This window comes from Indicator indicator, chromosome 27, assembly GCF_027791375.1.
Source record: "Indicator indicator isolate 239-I01 chromosome 27, UM_Iind_1.1, whole genome shotgun sequence".
In the NCBI taxonomy this organism is placed as follows: Eukaryota; Metazoa; Chordata; class Aves; order Piciformes; family Indicatoridae; genus Indicator; species Indicator indicator.
The window spans coordinates 2,805,632-2,825,663 of NC_072036.1; the positions used below are offsets into that span (position 1 = coordinate 2,805,632).

Consider the following 20,032-nt stretch of genomic DNA (forward strand, 5'->3'; position numbering starts at 1 on the left):
CCCTGGCTGATCCTGCTCTGACAGGGGGGTTGAACTTGATGGTCTCTGGAGGTCTCTTCCAAACTCTAGCATTCTGGGATTCTGTGACTTTATAGAAGCTCTTTACCAACTGTTGCTGTTGCTGGAGATCCATTTGCAGGAGCTGGTCAGCTGAAGGAAGATCCTTTCATATATGACTAAAAGTAGAGTAGCAAACCTGCACAAGAAGGTTTTCTGAAGAGGTAAACATGCAAAGCAGACTTCCAAAGCAAGGTATTTTGGAGGAAGTGTGAATCAATGTCCTCTCCTGTGTGACTTTGGACTTTTTAATTCAAGTTTCACTCTTGCATCTCTGCATTTCAGGCACAAAGAATGAAGCAGGAAACCCTTTGATGGTTGAAAGGCCCCATTTAACCATTATTTAAGGTACCATAGATTCCCCAAAGGGTTTGGTTTTCCCAGGATACCTCTGAAAGAAAATCTTGCAAACAGCATGATGCCTACCAATGCCTTTAGGAGACCTGACACCAAATATTTAAATTAGTTTTATTTTGGGGGCTGGACAAGACGACCTTCAGGGGTGATTTCCAACCTGATACATTCTATAATTCCTTACCCTGAGAGATGAAGCCTTCAGAGGTCTAATACCTGTGCCACCTGTGGTGTAAAGTGGATGTTTCTGTCAGAAGAATACATGGAGGGAAAAAGGAGTGCAAATCATGTAATGCAGAGCAACACCTTGCTGAAGAGCTCTGCACATGAAGCACACATCCTCATTTTAATTCATAGTGGCAACAGCAAACCACAATTAAATATGTTGACAGGAGGCCTCTTCCATCCTGCTCCTCTGGCCTGTGAAGCAGTGTGAGGGTTTGTCAGGCAGCAGGCAAAGAAGCTGCCTCGTTGTAGTGCCAAGCAGAGGGCAGGCCATGGTCCCAAGCTGTTTTGGGGGAGCCCCTCTGTGGGTGTCTGCAGGTGGCCCTTCCTAAAGTAGAGCACTGCTGTGGTGCCGTGGCCTTGCAGCCCTGTGTGCCAGGCACAGCTGGTGGGCAGTGCAGGGAGGAGGCAGTGCTGTGAAGATTAGGTGTGTGAGAAACACCCAGAGCAGTGGGAGCAGTGCCTGAGAGAACCTCCTGAGCTGGCCGGGAGGCTCAAGAGGTCGATGTCCCAAGCAATGGCCTTTCACCACAGTGAGTGCTGCCAGGCTGTGGCAGAAGGCAGGGCAGAGCTGTTCATGAACAGGCTTGAGCAGCACCATAAATAAACGTTCAAGAAATGCGGCCATGGCGCTAGGGAACAGGCTTCAGTGGCCATGGTGGTGTTGGCTTGATGGCTGGCCTGGATGATCTGTAAGCTCTCCATCTCTTCAGGGCATTAATCCCATGCTGCCAGCTATGTTGTGCTTCTTCCTGCTCTTTGGATCCTGAGAGCTTTTCTATTGATGAGTAGGAACTGAGTCCACACACGTCCTGCTCGGGCTGGAACTAGGAAGGAGCTTTCTTCTCCTCTGGGGTGGAGCCACAGCAGCAGTTGGACAGCCAGTCCTTGGGCTTGTTTGAGCTTCTGAAGTGTTTCCAGGGTGAACTGAATGGCTGCATCGTATTCATAACCTGAAAATAAAAACAATAATAATAAAAACCATGGAGAGAGGAAAAATGCTGGAGAGTCTCAGGGAGTGTCAGAGACAGAGGCTACCCAAAACTGTTTCATATGGACACAGAAAGCCACTTCCTCATGCCAGGAAAATCCCTGGTAGTACTTTTAGAGGAAGGGGAAATGATTCTCTGGGCTTTGCAAAGCCTGGTGAGGCCTCTGACACAACTCCTGTTGACCTCTCATTAGTTTGGGGCTTTGTTGCCCACCACCAGTCAAAGCTGGTGTCAGCCTGCCCTGCTGCTAACGCTGGCTGAAAGTGATGGGGTTGGAAGGTGCTCAGGGAGGATGGACTGCTTTGGGAGCTAACACTCTTTCACCACCAGGAAATTCCAGCTTGAACCTGTTTGCCTGAAAAGGATTCTTGTTGGAGAGTGGGTGTTTGTTCTGAAAACAAGACCTAATGCTTCTAGTACAAAGGTTAATTTGAAATTCAAAGAATCCCCTTGGCTAATAACAGGACAAAAAATAGTCTGCAGGGCCTAGCACAGGGCTGCAGCTTTTCCTTCAGCTCTGAGGGGGACTCACAACAGGACTTGCACTGCTGTTTCCTTACCTGAGAAGAATGTTTGGACCATCACCAAAGTGCGTAGCTCTTACAGCACTTCTCATCTGTGGGCCTGCAAGAGTTTGAATCCGCAGTGAGCTCACAGGCAGAACTGTCCCATTTGCTCATCAAGTAGGAAGATAAACCCAGGCCTTTGCCAGCTGACTGCAGTGCTTTGTCCACCATTCCATGCTAAGGTCTTAGTTCAAGTCAAACCACTTCTAAGTTAGCCCCACTCTGCATTAAGGTGAAATCAGAAGATCTGAAGAGGCCTCTTCCAACCTTCATTCTTCTATGACCTGTGGTGCAGCCCTTTAGCTCATCACTGAGAATGCCACCCAGGGGCTTCTGGATTGGGCTCTTAGTGCAGATACTTTAACAACATTTCCTTGCCTTGGTGGAAAATAAACTTTACCCAGTGGCACACCTGTGTGACACTGAGCACGTTGTGTGGTGCACTCCAGCAGCAGCTGGAGGCTGTGGGGACCAGCTGGCCTGTTTGTAAAGCTGCCACATGTGATGCGTGAGGAACCTGCTGCACTTTCTAATGCAATACTCAGGCTTGGCAAAGCAAGCCTGGCCCTGCCCTCCCATCTAAATTTAGAAGCATAACAAACTGCAGTTGGTTCACTCCTAACAGAGCAAGTAGCCACAAATCATTAGCTTGTTGTTAAATGTGTGTGCTTCTGGGCAAAGATCCCACCATGCACTACTTGACTTTCGCCCAGTGCCCACCCAAGCCCTTTCAGCACCATCATAAGAGTACAGACTAAAGGTGAATGAAATACCAAGCCATTTATATAAAAAATATAAATACTTTATTTTTCAACTAAAAAGGTGCAAACATGTAACTTTCGGTCACACTTCTCAACAAATAAACTGTCCAAAGAGCCATAGTCAAAGGAGGAAACAAATGCTCCAGTGGAAAAACTGCTAGGCTACGGCAGAGCCCTTCTCCTTAAAGCCACTTGTCCAACAAAGTGGAAGTCAACAACATTTTGCCAGACGGATGCTTTGCAAAGCTCCTCAGCTCTGACAAGCTCCATCTTGATCTCAGCTCCCCCTTTGGCCCTGTCTGCAATTTCCACTGGAGTAACCATTTCATGCTTTGAATGCATTGTCAAAAATAAAAAGCTTGAATTCCTACCTATCTTGTTCCAAAAACCAGAAGGCTATCATTGACACTTCAAAGCATTAAACAAAGGCACAAAACTTTAAATTAATTTAGATAACTGTACAAATCTATGTACACAGACTATTTACAGTATTCATAAAAAGGAGCTTGTGACAGAGCAATGCCTGCCACCAGCTGTCCAGTCTAAGAGACATGATTCTGATTCTTGCTGGCCAAGCCACACGAATCAGGGTCAGAGCTGAACCGTGGCTGTCCTGACTCACAGGACACCTCCTGCTTAGCGCTCTGCTGGCTGCAAACATGCCAATGGTCTCCTTCTCAATTGCACTACTAGGTGAAGCAAGCTGTCCTGCATCAAGGGGACGTTTGCTCCCATCTGCTCTTCCTGCCTCTATTTCCCTTCACCCCTTCTTCACACCACCTCATGAGCAGCGTGCTCCGAAGCTGTGTCTTGCTGTGGTCCCACCGGTCCGGTCCGGTCCAGTCCGATCTGTTCCGTTCCACCTTCTTTCAAACCACCACTTGGGGTCAGTAGAAAAATTGTCTTTAAGTCACATGGAGCAGTATTGTTGAAATTTAAAAAAAAATAATAATTAAAAAAAAAGCTGATTTAAATGCCTTGTGCTATTGAATCGTGTTTACAAAATGAGATGCAAATCAGTTCAAGTCGAGAACCTTAGTTAAGAGTCTCCTCCCAGCTTTATGCCATGTCCCCATACATCTTCCTGTAGTAGAGAGACTCAAAGATGTCGTTGTCCCCAGGGCAGTTGTGGTGGCAGGCACAGGTCTTGATGAACATCATTTTCCTCTTCATGGTCTCCCCGTCGGGGCACTTGAACTCAACAGGCAGGGTGGCTGTTCTGTGGGGCGTGCAGCAGCGCCCATCAGTGCAGACCCCACAGAACTTAGCCCGATAGGTCTTGACGCTGGTGCAGCCAGACAGCTCAAACTTGATGGGCTTGGAGATTTTGGGGGTGCGAATGCACTTCTTGCCTTTCTGTCAGGAGAGAAGTGAAGACAGAAGGTTGAGAAGGTTGGAGGTTGGGCTTTCACACAGCACTAGGCTTGCGACCCAGGGCAAGCAGACACGCTCAGCCTTGCACTTTCATCAGAGCACAGTGTCTTGCACAGTGTTATTAAGTTACTATAAGGTGTGGAGGGAAAACTAAGGACATATTGTAAGCTGTTCTGCCACTGGGGCAAAACTCAAACTTCTAGGTAAACCACTTGAAACTGACTGCATCACAGCTCCACATTTTTTGGTGAGACACTGGGTTTTTACTAACAGATGGAAGCATCCTAGTAGATCACACATAAAGATGGGATTATTTACCTTGATGTTCTCCTCCAGATCTGCTTCACAAGGTCTGACCATGCAGAGCCTACTCTGCTTCTCCAGCCTGCAGAAGGCGTTATCGTTGGTGACCCTGGTTGAGATGCCCATGCCACAAGTCTTGGAACAAGCACTCCACTCTGTGGTCTGAACCAGGCAGTTGTCACGCATCATTGTTGGGTCTGGACCATATGTATCTTCCAGTCTGTAAGCTGCAGGAGGCAGACAACCAAGGTGAGCTCACCACCTGACCTCATGCCCTGCTAAAAGTTCTCTTGCCTTTCCTGAGAAATTCAGGCAGACACACTTATCTGTGGGGTGACTCTACTTGCTGCAGCACTCCCACTGCCCAGGTGCCCTGTCTGAACCCATCCCACCACCTTCAGCCTCCATGCACGTTTGCTCCTTCCCCCCAGGCTGCCGTCTGCCGGGTGCCCCCACTCACCAGCCAGAGCAGGTCCCACGGCAGTCTGCTCCTTGGCGTCGTCGCAAACCCACTCCTCGCAGCACTTGCCGGGGAGCTTCACCCGGCGCGGGTAGGGGCAGTCGGGGCTGGGCAGGCGCACGTCCATGCTGCAGAGGGGCACGCAGCCCACCGCGCCGTCCAGGCAGGTGCACTGGTACTTGCAGCTGCTCTGGAAGGACTCTCCGCTCCGGTATACCATGCCGCCGAACACGCAGGGAGCGCCGTCCCGAGCTGCGAGGGGCAGGAGGCATGGCGTGAGGCGGGCGGTGCGGCCGAGCAGCCACCCCGGCTCCCTAATGCTCCCCCCTGCCCCACCTCGTCCCGGTGCCCCGGGCGGTGGCAGCGCCAGCCCCACTCACCGGTGCAAACGCCGATTCTGCGGTTGGCGGGGGAGCCGAAGTCGCAAAAGAGTCCCTTGTGGTGGTCGCAGGGGTCGCGCTCGGTGCAGAGCTCGCCCAGCTGCTTGGCGCAGACGCGGCAGCAGCCACAGCCGTCGAGCACCAGGGAGACGCCGGCCGGGCAGACGGGGCCGGGCCCCGGGCCGCACTGGCACTGCCCGCTGCACTCCTGCCCCTGCGCCTCCTGCAAGCGGCGGGACACAGAAAGAGAGATGAGGGGGGGCGTCAGGGTCAGCAGCACCGGGACCGCGGCGGCCGGGGCAGGGGCGGCCGTACTTACCGAGCTGAGGAGGGCGACGAGAAGGGCTACGGCGAAGCTGGCAGGGCTCATCCCGCGGCGGTCGTGGGCTTGTGGGGGACGCGGTGTCGGGGCGCGGAGGTGAGGCGAGAGCCGAGGTGAGCTGAGGTGAGGCGAGCAGAGGTTCCGCTGGGCGATCCTCCGCGGCGGAGCGGCCGGGCCGGGCGGTGAGGAGATAGGACGGCGACCGGGCGGGTGGGTGAGAGGGTGCTGCGCTGCGCTGCGCTGTGCTGCTCCGCTCCGTTCGCCCCGAGCCTGGCGGGAGGTGGCTGTGTGACTGCCGAGAGCCGGCGCGGCCGCGGCTTTATAGGCGGCGGCGGCGCGGTGTCGCCAATGGGCTGAATGGGGCCGCGGACAAACAGCGACATTCCGCGCATTCCGCCGCGCCGCGCCGCGCCGCCCGCCCCGCCCCGCAGCGGCCCTGACCCCTGACTCCCGCATTCCTCCGGCTGTGCACACACACCCCCCAACGCGCCCCCGGCCCCTCCTACCTCACCTCTCTCTTTATTTTTCGTCCCGATGTTTTTCAGCCTGAGTCACCTCCGCTGCCAGCGCCGCCCGGCCACCCCTCCTCCCCCGCCCGCGCGTTATTCCGAGGGGGGCTACGGGCCGGTTGCCAGGGGCGGCCGGGGGAATCCGCTATGCCCTCCCTCCGCGCTGCTCATTCGCCCCCCGTCCGTTCCTCAGGCAGAGGGGTCGAGGGGCGGCTGGAGCCCGACGAGTTCCCCGGGGGCTTGCGACCTCGCCTAAGGGTGCCCGGTGCCCGGCGTCCAGCGGCCCCGGCGCTTTGGTCCCGCCGAGCAAAGGTATAATTACAGTAGCGGGTATAAATTGAGTCTGTGTGCCAGTGAATCATGCCGAGTGTCTGTGATGTGTTCCTTCCCTAATAGATGCTCTCTATGAATAGAGAGAGTGCCTGTTTACTCTGGAATAGTTGGCCCGGCGGGCACAGGCTGCAGCCTGGAAGAAGTGGCTATTCTTTCCCCAGGGCCTGTCTGCAGCTGTCATTTCTGAGCAACACCTTCCTCGCACATCCCTGCTTCCCAGCCTTGCCCATGGTCCACCCTGACATTACAAGAAGGCTCTGGCACCCCGCTGCGCTCAGCCCAGCCTTCGCCCTGTGGTTTGTCTCTGACCAAACACAAGACCCAAGCATTGTGGCTTGTATTGAGTCATTACAGATAACTGTTAGGGTTGGTTTTGTTGTTTTGTTTTGTTCTGTTTCTTTTTTTAACCAGGAGGATGTCTCTTCCCCCACGTCCTCACATGTCATTTGAATATGCAGTGATGTCATGCTGGTTGACCTCCACTTTTAACACATGGGCTGGCAGCGTTTTGGCTTCTGACCTCTAGAAGCATGTTAGTGTTTAACGAGGGAGATCAAGCTCAATGCATTTGATTCAGCAAACTGAAATCTGATGGACGTCTTAAAAGATAACCATCTCTGGCATGCAGGCTTTCTCCTTCTGCCACAGTCCCCCCACACGCAGCCATGCTCCCATGCTATGATGCAGCAATGTGCATGCACAGATTCTTGAGGCACAAGGAAACACTTTCCTATAAACCCCCAGTAGGCTGTGTTGTACTGTGAAACTGGTACTTGTGTTCTGCCAGCAATGTGCTGTGGCTGGGAAAGTCATTTGGATGCCATTTCATCAACTTGAAATTCTCTATTAAATGAAATGAGATCAGCTCTGAAACAACAACAACCAAAAATTCAATCCCAGAGGAAGAGTTATGGTAAATAATACATGGTCCTAAAGCCATGGGGCTCTTGAAATCTCTATTTACTTGAAGGGCTCCAATGGGCTCAGTGCTGGGTAAATAAGATGTGTACCAAACTATGTCTGACATGCATACCAAAATGCAAATGTAACCAGGTAAACAGAATGCCTTTTTTAAATGCCTAAATATGGTAGGGGAACATCAGAGAGAGAGAGGCTCTAGACATGTTTTATAACTTTCCATGTCAGAGGTTTTTTTTCAGGGAAACAATTTTATTAAACAAAACCTAAGAATCTCACTGACAGAAAAAGTATGTTTAAAAGTAACAAACCACCAGAAAGGCAGGAAACCCAAAATTAAAGGATAAATCTGTCCTGAGTCCTCACACTGCAGGCCAAGTACAGCAAGCCCCAGCTACTTGCTGCCCCAAGAGAAAAAAAACAAATAAAATAAACTTAAATATGCTTTTGGGCTTCAGAACTAATTCTGGTCCTGCACTACTGTCAAGTGGGCATTAGCCCAACACATTACACATTGTGCCAGCCTATGGAAGGGGGGAAGGAGAAGGTCCATCAGGTTTGCCTTTTCACAGGCTCACAGGATGTTAGGGGTTGGAAGGGGCCTCCGGAGATCATCCAGTCCAACCCCCTCCAGCACAGGTCACACAGGAATGCATCCAGGTAGGTCTTGAAAGCCTCCAGAGCACACTCCAGAACCTCTCTGGGCAACCTGCTCCAGTGCTCTGTGAACCTCACAGTAAAGAAGTTCCTCCTCATGTTGAGGTGAAACCTCCTGTGCGCCTTGTCCTATCCCAGGGTGCAACTGAGCAGAGCCTGTCCCCTCTCTCTTGACCCCCCCAGCCCTCACATATTGATAGACATTCATCAGATCCCCTCTCTGTCCTCTCCAGACTAACCACCCCCAGGGCTCTCAGCCTCTCCTCCCCAGGCAGTGCTCCAATCCCTTCAGCATCCTTGTAGCCCTTCCTTGGACTCTCTCCAGCAGATCCTTGTCCCTCTTGGACTGGAGAGGCCAGAACTGGATGCAATATTCCAGGTTTCCATTCTCATTATGGCAAAGTAGAGTGGGAGGACAACCTCCCTGGATTTGCTGGACATCTCTTAATGTACCCCAGAATCCCATTGGCTTTCTTGGCCACCAGGGCACATCTTGGTGTCTGTGCCACTAGGTGTGACCTTTGGGCACCTCCTGTGTGTGTGCAGGGGCACAGGGAGCCTGGAAGCAGAGATTCCAACTGATCTTCAGTTGATCCTTTCCCATGATAATATGCCATGAGCTGGAAGAAGTACACCTTGGCAGGGATGCATAAAATGGTTAAAATATCCCAATCCTGCCTTCCATGCAGCTGTTTGTACAGCACATGCTTTTAAGAGAGTATATTTTTTCTGCTGAAGCTAGGAATTCACTGCACCAGCCTGGCAGCCTTGTTTACACATCTATATAGGGTATGTGTGTGTCTACAGCAGCTTCAGTTGGTACAGTTCCTTGGGTGAAGCCTTGTAAAAGGTACAGGTGTGGATATGCCACATTCCTCCATCATGTTTTTCCTTCTTTTTATTTTTTTCCTTCCCTCCTCCCCCCCCCCCCCAAAAAAAAAAAAAAAAAGTCACTTGATCAGGTATCAGACATGCTGAAAGCCTGGCAAGGCTACAGGAAAGTGGCTAGACTTGGAGTGTTTGTGTACTTAAAGAAAGAATCTTGCACATTTTCAACCTTCAGTCACAGATATTTTTTTATAGGATCAGGCGGAGGTCTGCGCCATCCCTCAGAGCGGAAATCCAAGGCTCCCAGGGCAGCGGAGCGCAGGAATGCGGATCGCATCCAGCAGCCCTCCGCGGCGCACACACGGCCCCGGCAGGCTCGGAGGAAGTCTGCCCATATATGGCCATCTGCACCCTCAGCTCTTTATCCTCACCGTAGGCTCCTAGCCGGCTTCAAACGCTTCTGGCCTGCCTCAGCTTTTAATAAGCCAATTAGTTCCCTTCCCAAAAGGCTCAGCAGGATGTTTCTCAAAAGCTGTCATGCACAGATCTCCCCATCCGCAGGGCTGCAGTTAAAGGCATGTTAGCAGGCTGTTGTTCCTGCAGGACTTACTCTGCTAGCTCAGATCCAGAGTACAGATAAGGTAGATGTGTTCCATGGTGAACGTGGCTGCCTGCTATTTGTCTTTCTTAGAAGTCATCTTGTCTCTCATCCTGTGTATCTGTAGGCACAGAAAGCACTCACCAGTAGACTGCTGGCTGGGCTTTTCTGGAGGGAGGTGTGAGCTCCTGAATCAAAAGCGAAGCAAATAGAAGATTTAATTTCCCAGGAGCTGTCAGGCAGTCATCCACCCTGTGCCAGCTGTGCTGCTTGGTCAGAGTGAGGCATGTGGTGTAAACCTGCTCTGGAGACAGGACAGTGCTTGCCAGCTTATCTTGCCAGGGAAAGGCTCTCTGTCTTCTCCAGAGGGAAAAGAGCAAGAAGAATGGGTGGTGCGGAGGATAGACTAAGGCCTGTGGAAACCTTAGCTGCTGATCTGCTGGACCTAGTCCAGGTTCCTTGAGATCATGGGGCAGATTCTGCTACCATCAGCTAGGCACATTCACTAAATGCACTGCTGGCCATCAATATATTTGGACTTGAGAAGTCTGAGTCCACTGAGATAAACCTGCTCAGCCCTATGAGCAAAGCAAAGCCTTCAGGTGTGATTCCCCTTAGCAGATCCGAGTTCTTTTGTTTTCTGTCATCATTGTCGCTGAAGGTCCTGTTCTTTACGTCCTGACAGGTAGTATTGCCTTACTTCTAGAGGCACTGAGAGTGTTTCTTCAGGCTTCTGGTTTCATTCTGAAAAAAGAACTGTGTGTGCTCTTAATGATGCAAAGTGGTGATTGGCAGCAGAACAACCTAGATGAGTATTTAAAGCACCTGTGAAGATTTGTATGAAAGAGAGATTGTACCTAGCATGAAGGCAAAGGTCCTTTACCTACCCAACCTCAGGATGTTATTGTGAAGAATTCGCCGTGCATCTCACCAGCACTGCAGGAAACAGCTTTCACTGTATCTCTGCAGAGCTTGGCTGCATCCTCCTTTGCTATGGGGAAAAGCAGAGCACTGCCACAGCTCACAAAGGAGAGTAAGGTGGGAAGAGACTCTCAGTCTCCAATAATCTCCCTTGGCATAACCTCGCAAGGGAAGCAGTGGATTCTCCTACACTGAACATTTTTAAGACTCAACTTGCAGGGTGCTGAGCCAGCTCATTTCAACTCTACTATCACCTAGACAGGTTGGACGAGATGATCTCTGGGCTCCCTTCCAGCCTGGCATGCTGGGATTCAGTTTATTTCTCAGGTTTGCCTGAGGTTCATAAATCTCTCACAGTAGTAGTTCAAATGCTGGAGGGCTGTGGTGAGTCACTAAACACTCCTCTGGTAATTGTTCTAGAAATGGTTAACAGTTCATAGAAAGTGTCAGTGGCTTGGAGAGGAAACATGGCCAAGGACTTGACTCAGAACATCCACCAGAAACCCTTTGAGGTCTGTCTCTGGCAGGAACCACGTGGGAAACAGCTGGAGGAACTCTTCCTCCTCTTCTGGCCTGCCTTATTTGGGCAGGAATAAATCAGATCTGCTCATTCTGAAATGTCTGTGATTTTGTTTTCACTTCTCCAACCTGCTGCACTCAGGACCTGGTGGTGTAAGTGTTGAGGGCCTTGTGGGTTTTCCCCCAAAGCTTGTTGATGTTTAATTAAGACTTGACTAGATGAAGGACTTCACTCAAATGGGGTTTGCTCTGCTGTAAGCTGTGGGGTCTTTTCATTTATATTGTAGATGCTGTAGAGAAGTAGAGTCCTGTGTACAGTCCTGTGGGATACACCTGTCCGTGTTGTCCAGTAAGGTAGGATCCCTGTCTGTCCCTTCGGTGATGGTGAGCAGAGTGCTGGCTTTGGGGAGAGGGAGAGCACTGGCTATAATCTGCCTGAGTTCCCTGGCCTGGGTGCAGCATGGCATGGGCTTGGCTGCTCACACAGCCCTTCCTGAGACAGGGCAAAGGGGAGTCCTGCAGCTGGGGAGGAACAGCCCCAGGCACCAGCACAGGTGAGGGGCTGACCTGCTGGAGAAGGACCTTGGAGTGCTGGTGGACAATGTTCTCCATGGGACAGCAATGTGCCTTTGTGGCCAAGAAGGCCAATGGGATCCTGAGGTGCATTCAGAAGAGTGTGGCCAGCAGGTCAAGGGAGGTTCTCCTCCCCTTCTACTCTGCCCTGTGGAGAGCACATCTGGAGTATTGTGTCCAGTTTTGGGCTTCCCAGTTCAAGAGGGACAGGGATAGACCAGAGAGAGTCCAAGGGAGGCTGTGAGGATGCTGAGGAGACTGGAACATCTGTGTGAGGAGGAAAGGCCCTGGGGCTGTTCAGTCTGGAGAAGGCTGAGAGGTGACCTTATCAATGTCTACCAATACCTGAAGGGTGGGTGTCAGGAGGATGGAGCCATTCTCCTTTTGGTGGTGCCCACTGATAGGACAAAGGGCAATAGACACAAACTGGAACCCAGGAAGTTCCACTTCAGCATGAGGAGAAACTTCCTTGGTGTGAGGGTGCTGGAGCCTGGAACAGGCTGCCCAGAGAGGTTGTGGATTCTCCTGCTCTGGAGACTTTAAAGCCCCACCTGGATGTGTTCCTGCGTGACCTGCCCTGGTGACCCTGCTCTGGCAGGGGGATTGAACCTGATGGTCTCCCCAAGTCCCTTCCAACCTCTACCACTCTGTGATTCTGTGATTCCATGCTGTGTCTGCAATGCCTCTGGAGGACTTGCTAAGCACACTGCATCAGCTGGCCTGCCAGGGGCTGTGGTGTCCTCAGGGTGTTAGCAGAGAGTGGTGGAGCTTGCTTGGTTTCCAGGAGGATGGTTGCCCATGGCTGAGCTGCCAGCCTGTCTGTGTGCTCAGCCAGTGGTGTGTGGTATGTGACCTGTGCAAGTCCATCTGTAGCAGTGACGCAGATGGGGACACCAGGATGTCACCTACAGTGGCCAAGGTGGCTTCCTTATTGACCCTCGGGTGTGTGTGAAATTCAGCAGCTGCCAGAGCAGGGCTGAGAGCCTTCCTACAGTGCTAATGTCCCAGGGCTTGGTGGGAAGCTCCCTGTCAAAGCCTTCCTCATGGGGAGCTGAGAACAGAGCTCCTGCAGGCCCTGTGCATCGAGAGGGAGGTGAGGACATTTCTGAGATATTTTGTTTCCTGCAGGAACTAATTGAGGCAAATGAGTAGTTTTAAATGGCCTTAGTGGTGGGGCCAGGGCTTACAACCATGTTGCTACAAATGTCCTGGTAATGAGTGGCCTTTGAGTCGTGAGCAAGAAGCTGTCAGAGTGGTGGGGCTGACACTGCCAGCAGTGTGTCTGAGCAGATGGCTGCCTTTGTAACCCTTCTATTAAAGCATTTGAAATAGACATGCAGGCTGGGCTTGTGCTGTCCCTGGCTCTTTGCTTGGACCCTTTTGCACAGTGAGGTCTTTGTGAAGGTGGAGTCCGGGAAGTTATTTGTGGGGTGTTTCTCAGGAGGAAGTTACCCATGGTGGACCTTGTGGAGAAGTCTAACCCTAATAGCACGGTAGCTGGGGCTGATGGTTGGGTGTCCAGCTGTGACATGAGGTGAGCAGGCAGTTCATCCATTGCCTTTTTGTATCACCTAAGATTTAGGAGATATTTGCAAATCCTAATCCTGTCCTGCCCAGTGCCCACCCTGTGAGCCAGCAGCTTTGCAGTGCCAGCATTGCAGGTGAGCTCTAGAAGCATTCATCCACCAGCTGCTCCTTTTCCTTGCTGCTTGTGCCACTCACACGCTGCAGAGGGCTGAGTTCCACATTCCCTGGCAGCAGCTGTCTCATTTCACCATCTGAAATTGAGGGAGGCTTCACTTAGGCCCTCGCAGAGCTTTTGTTTTCCTTCCTAGATGGCTTGCAAAGAGCGCGAGTTGGGGGTGCAGGGCTCGGCAGCCGGCTTTGGGTTTCCTGTTTGCCGCCGAGCTGCCACAGGAGGGAGTAGGAGTTTGGGAAGGGCTCTGCTGGCCGAGAAGCTCCGGAGGGCGGTGGTGTGTCCCAGGTGTGTCCCCTGGCCAGTCCCTTGTGGGGAGAAGAAGGGGGCAGGAGAAGAGTTGCTGTGCATGAAAGGGTTGGGTGGAGAAGGATCTGGAAGGTTTCTGCAGCTGTGGCATGCTTGATGGTTGAGTGCATCACAAACCCACACTGTTTTCCTTACTCATTCCAACCAGCTCTTCTGTCCAGATGTGAGGGGAATGTGCCTGGATTGTTTTCCTGCCTCAGGAGGGCAGATGACACGTGGGAGTTGTGCAGCACTTGCAAAATATCTGCCCTTCTGAGGAGAGGCTTTTCCCACGTTAGGGATGTGTGCTAATCACAAAAAAATGCTGGGCAGAGGCAGGACATCTTTGCAAGGCAGAGGACACAGACAGGAAAGTTTTGCCTGCTTGACAGAAAAGGTTTAGAATCAGAGAACCATAGAACTGTGGAGGTTGGAAGAGACCTCTGAGATCCCCAAGTCCAAGCACTCATCCAGAGCTCACAGCCCCTCCCCTGCTGCTGAGCCACTGCCACTGCCCCACGTCCCTCAGCACCACATCCATGCAGCTGTGAAACCCCTCCAGGGATGGGGACTGCAGCACCTCCCTGGGCAGCCTGGGACAGTGCCTGAGAACCCTTGCTGGGAAGAGATTGTTCCTAATCTCCAACCTGAACCTCCCCTGGCACAGCTTGAGGCCATTTCCTCCCTTCCTGTCACTTGTTGCATTTGAGAAGAGACCAACCCCCACCTCAGTCCAGCCTCCCTTGAGGCTGTAGAGAGCAATGAGGTCTTGCCTCAGCTTTGTCTTCTGAAGACTGAACAACCCCAGTGCCCTCAGCTGCTCCTCTTAAGGCTCCAGGGCTGGTGTTGAGGGCTGTTAAGCAGTGGTGACATCTGCTCTGGCTGGACTCTGTGGGTCATGCTCAGTGAGGATGGGGAAGGGGATGCCTTCCTCACAGGTTGGCCTTGGCTGTGGGGTTACTCCTTGTCCTGTGTCTGGCCACAGCTGCTCTTTGAGCCTGTGGTCTGCAGCAGCACAGCTGTCAGCCACCATCCTGCCCAGCCAGTGGGCCTGGTGCTGTTTTGAGGAGGAAGGATGTGGGCAGAGGTGAGGGTTTGAGAGGAAGCAGCGGGCTGGGGTTTGGGAGCAGTGCAGCATGACAAGAGGGTCGGAAAGGAAGGAGCTTCCCCCTCAGCTTCCCAAGGTGTGAGCCTGTGCCCAGAGTGCCCCATGGTGCTGGGTGGGGAAGGGTCAGCAGGGCTGGAGAGAGATGCAGAGGTGTTTGTGTGGGAAGAGCTGGGGGGAGGACATAAGGAAACAGAGGAAATGGTGTGTGAGGAGAGCAGTGTGAGTGAACCAAGCAAGGAGGAGATGGGGCTGGGCAGCTTCCTTCCCACTGCCTTCAGAGCATTTTGCCACCTGTTGCAGTGTTTCAGCAGCCTCCTGGTGCAGAACTTGTTCCTCACATCCAATCTCAATCTGCTCTGCTCTCATTTCAAACCACTGCCCCTGGTCCTGTCCCTGGAGGCCTTTGGGAACAGTCCCTCTGCAGCCTTCTTGTAGCCCCTTCAGGTACTGGTAAGTTGTTGTTAGGTCCCCCTGGAGCCTTCTCTTCTCCAGGCTGAACACCCCCAGCTCCCTCAGCCTGTCCTTGTAGCAGAGATGCTCCAACTCCCTGATCATTTTTGTTGCCCTCCCCTGGATCCAATCCATCATGTCTTTGTCCTTCCTGTTGGTCTCTTCTCCCTAGTCTCAGGTGATAGAAGGAGAGGAAATGGCCTGAAATTGTGCCAGGGGAGGGTTAGGTTGGAGATGAGGAAAAATTCCTTCACTGCAAGAGTGGTCAGGGACTGGAACAGGCTGCCCAGGGAGGTGGTGGAGTCCCCATCCCTGGGGGTGTTCCAGAAAGGTGTGGCCATGGCACTTGGGAACACGGTTTAATGGCCATGGTGGGGTTGGGTTGAGGGTTGGACTCGATGTTCTTAGAAGGCTTTTCCAACCCCAATAATTCAGTGATTCTGTGAGACTACAGCAATGCTTTTTGATGGTTTAAGACATCCAACACCTTGTCCAGATGTGTTAGCCCTGCTGCTCCTCCTCTGGGATTAGAATGAACAGTCAGCATAGTCACTGTAGTGTAGCTGAGTCATTCCTTCAGCTGAACAGCTACAGGTGGATGTTTGTGCTGCTAGAGGTCCCAGGGCTGTATTTCTGCCCTTTGAGAAATTGAGAAATATTATGATACAAGCCCAGCAAGAGCCACCCCTGCTGTGTCTCAGGCCAGATTAGTTGGTGAATGGGTGAGGTGTGGAACTTGTGTTTCTTGAAGGCCATCACAGAATCACAGAATTAACCAGGTTGGAGAAGACCTTTGAGATCAAGTCCAACCTATCACCCAGCACCATCTAATCAACTAACCCATGGCACTGTGTGCCTCATCCAGTCTCATTTTAAACACTTCTAGGGATGGTGACTCCACCACCTCCCCAGGCAGTCCAGCCCAATGGCCAATCTTTCTTTCTGGGAAGAATTTCTTCCTAACATCAGCCTAAACCTCCCCTGGTGCAGCTTGAGATTGTGTCCTCTCCTTCTGCCACTGTTGCCTGGGAGAAGAGACCAACCCCCACCTGGCTACAACCTCCTTAAAGCTAGGGTTTTGCTCACAGTTCCTCTGTGTCTTGTGCCTTTCCTGCACACCAGCACAGAGCAGCACATTCTTGTCACTTCAAAGCATTCTCACAACATGCAGCAATCCTCAGTCCTCTCACCTGCTGCATGTGAGAAGTGACCAAACCCCACCTGGTCTCCCTCCTCTTCTGAGCAACCCCATCTCCCTCTGCCCTTCCTCACCAGATTTGTGTTCAAGGTTGCTCTTCTTTGGTCATGCTCCAGCCCCTCAATGTCCTTCTTGTAGTGAGGGGCCCAAAACTGAGCCCAGGATGTGAGGTGTGGCCTCAGCAGTGCTGAGCAAAGGGGGACAATTGCACTCCTAAACCTGCTGGTCACACTGTTCAGAGCAGTGCTCCCCTCTTCAATGGGCAACTTCTTGATCTGATTCTGAGAAGTTCGATCTGGAAGTTCAAGGTTAAAGTTGAAGCTGAAAGGTCAAGATTCTCTCTGCTAGCTAGGGGAGAACTTTCTGTGGGACAGCAGAGGACTGTAGGAGGCCTTGGAGAGGTCTCACAGATTTGCTCATCCTGTACAGTAGCTGGGATGATGCTGAACCAGCTCTGCTTTCCATTTGGAAAGGTCACTGTGTTTCTTTAGAGTATTTTTGGAGATGTTTCTGTGGTTGGTCAGATCTAAAAATAAGCTGTGATCAACACAAGCTGAAATGAGGAGAGGATTGTCTGCAGCAGTATATAAGGCAGGCAGACTGCTGTTTCCCTCCTGGGGAACCAGCCAGAGCTGCAGATAGGCTATGAAAATCCCCTTCAGATCTCTAGGACTTTATTTTGCTGGGTGCTTGAAGCTGAGGGCTTCTGCCTGCCCAGCTGTCATCTGTCTTGCACTCCTGATGCAGCCCAGCATTTGCTCACCTGGGGGAAAAAGGCACCAGGAACAATTTGAGTCTTTTCTCTTTACATTCTTAGGGCAGCTGGGAAGCTTTGCTGAGCAGTTTGTTTTCCTAAGAAAGAGGCATCCTGATGAAAATTGTTCAGCCTGGAGAAGAGAAGGCTCCAGGGAGACCTTAGAGCAGACTTCCAGTACCTGAAGGGGCTACAAGAAGGCTGCAGAGGGACTGTTCCCAAAGGCCTCCAGGGACAGGACCAGGGGCAATGGTTTGAAATGAGAGCAGAGCAGATTGAGATTGGATGTGAGGAACAAGGTCTGCACCAGGAGGCTGCTGGAACACTGCCACAGGTTGCCAGGGAGGTGTTTGAGGATCCATCCCTGGGGATATTGAAGGTGAGGCTGGACAGGGCTCTGGGCAACCTGATCTAGTGGAGGATGTCCCTGCTGAGTGCAGGGGGGTTGATTATATGGCCTTTGGAGCTCCCTTCCAACCCAAACCATTCCATGATTCTATAAACCAGCCCCTGTGCATTGCTTGCATTGATTTTGAGCAAAATGAAGCTGAGAAAAACCTTGGAGCTCTTTCCTGTCTGTGTTCTGGTTTGACATGGGAAGGGAGAAATGTTGGGAGGGTTTATTTGGAAATTCCCTTTGTGCCAGTGCCCCACTGATCTTGACTGGCCTGAGAAACACTCTTGAAACCTTCCCTTTCAGGACTTTGTTTAATGCCTGCCCCTGTAAGTGGGGCATTTGCATGCCCAGTGTTCTTTAAGCAGTAGAAAATCTGTTTTGCTGCCCCACAGCAGGGAACACTCTAACACATTCCCTGATTGATTTGGAGCCATTCAAGCCTGGTGTGTAAAAGCAGATTTGGTGATGCAGTTTTGAGGTTTTCTGTCACTGCTTTTGTTCCTAACCCAAATCTCCTTGGTGTGAATGTCTGCAGTACACAGCCCTGGCTGGTGTAGGTTGAAGGCTCAGCGCTGGGCAGCAGAGCTTCTCCAGCAGCTTCTTTGGAGACCTTAATCTCTGCAGGGTCCTGCAGCTGATTTGGTGAAATCCCAGGCACAAATCCAGACCGGGCAGAGAATTGCTTGAGAGCAGCCTTGGGGAGGAAGCCTCGGGGGTGTCAGTTGGTGACAGTCTCCCCAGGAGCCAGCAATGGTCCCTGGCAGCCCAGCAGGCAGCTGTGTGCTGAGCTGCATCCAGAGCAGGGAGAGCAGCAGCACAGGGAGGGGATTCTGCCCCTCTGCTCTGCTCAGACCCCACCTGCAGCACTGCCTCCAGCTCTGGGGCCCCCAGCACAAGAAGGACCTGGAGCTGCTGGAGAGGGTCCAGAGGAGGCCACCAAGATGATCAGAGGCTGGAGAAGCTCCCCTGTGGGGACAGGCTGGGAGAGTTGGGGCTGTTCAGCTTGGATAAGGCTTCAGTGAGACCTTAGAGCAACCTTCCAGTACCTGAAGGGGCTGCAGGAGAGCTGGGGAGGAGCTTTTGACATGGGCTGGAAGTGACAGGATGAGGGACAAGGGCTTTGAGCTGGGAGAGGGGAGACTGAGACTGGAGACAAGGAAGAAATTCTTTCCAGTGAGGGTGGTGAGACACTGGAACAGGTTGCCCAGGGAGGCTGTGGATGTCCCTTCCCTGGAGGTGTTCAAGGCCAGGCTGGATGAGGCCTTGAGCAAGCTGTGCTGGTGGGAGGTGTCCCTGCCCATGGCAGGGGGAAATTAGGTGACCTTGAATGTCCCTCACAACTCAATCCATTTTAAGATTCTATGACTTTGTGTCATCTGGAATTTCCCAGGATTTTCCCACCTCAATTCCCAGGAATTTCCACCTCAACAGGAGAAGAAACTTCCTTGGTGTGAGGGTGCTGGAGCCTGGAGCAGGCTGCCCAGAGAGGTTGTGGAGTCTCCTGCTCTGGAGACTTTCCAGCCCCACCTGGATGTGTTCTGTGTGACCTGCCCTGGGTGACCCTGCTCTGGCAGGGGGGTTGGACTGGCTGATCTCCAGAGGTCCTTTCCAATCATTCTATGGTTCCATGGTTCTATGTTTATCAAATTTCATCTAAATATCTCCACAGAAAGGATCTAACACTGAGCAGCTCTCCAAGGCTGTCATCACTGGGGTTGTGCCACAGGCCCCCAGCAGCTCCAGAAGAGTGATGTGGTGATGTGGCAGGGCTGTGCTCAGAGGGCTCAGGGGAGGGCTGTGTCCCTCAGAGCTGCTGCAGATTGTTCCTTCAGGGGGTCCTGGCCTGGGCAGCAAAGGGCAGCAGCATTCAGCTCTTGTCAGCACTGCTGCTCTTTCAGACACACTGCTCTGCAGACTGGCATGGGGAAGAGCTGGCATGGGAGCCTTACTTACCTGATCTGCCATCTCCCAAGGGGACAGCTTAGAAAAGTCATCCTGGCATTTCAACACCGGAGGCAGTGGCAGGAACTCCCCTGCTCTGCACCGGGTTCCATCCCATCCTATTTCCATCAGGGAGTCCTATCAAACCCTGACTGCAGACCAGAGGCTGCTGCTGCTCATCAGGACAGGGCCTACATTTAGCACAACAAAATATGGGAACAGGCTTCAGCTTCTCATGTTTTAATTCCTCTTTTTTTAATCCCTGTTTTCATTCCCAAAGCTATTTGGATCCAAGAAGACTTTTTTATTTTTTCCCCCTTTCCACTTCTGTTTTGTTTGCTGGAGCACTGCCTGCTCCCCCTGTTTGGATGCCAGGGCTCTCTCTGTTTTTCCATTTCTGGAATAGTCATTCACCACTCAGTGCTTCTTGTGCAAGCCCTCAGAATTTACAGTGTGTTTATAGCTCTCTCACCAGCTGCAGTTTCCCTTTCAACATTTCTCTCAGGTACTGGTAGATGGAGGCCGTGAAGATGATCAGAGGGCTGGAGAT

At 52.0% G+C, this 20,032-nt stretch overlaps 1 protein-coding gene across 1 annotated transcript; it reads right to left on the minus strand.

The window, feature by feature from the left end:
- Positions 1-3,917: 3,917 nt before the first annotated feature.
- Positions 3,918-5,842, minus strand: CCN2 (cellular communication network factor 2). The gene is made up of 5 exons (XM_054393049.1): positions 5,792-5,842; positions 5,473-5,695; positions 5,093-5,344; positions 4,648-4,859; positions 3,918-4,311 (listed from the first exon to the last, which is right to left on the minus strand). The coding sequence occupies exons 1-5, from the start codon at positions 5,840-5,842 to the stop codon at positions 4,015-4,017; spliced, it is 1,035 nt and encodes a 344-aa protein (XP_054249024.1). The 3' UTR covers positions 3,918-4,014.
- Positions 5,843-20,032: the final 14,190 nt, after the last annotated feature.

Coding starts and splice junctions, on each gene's coding strand:
- CCN2 (XM_054393049.1), bottom strand. CDS start 5,842: ATGAGCCCTGCCAGCTTCGCCGTAGCCCTTCTCGTCGCCCTCCTCAGC. Junction 5,345..5,472: donor CAGAATCGGCGTTTGCACCG/GTGAGTGGGGCT, acceptor TGCCCCTCGCAG/CTCGGGACGGCGCTCCCTGC. Junction 4,312..4,647: donor ATCTGGAGGAGAACATCAAG/GTAAATAATCCC, acceptor CTCTCCTGACAG/AAAGGCAAGAAGTGCATTCG.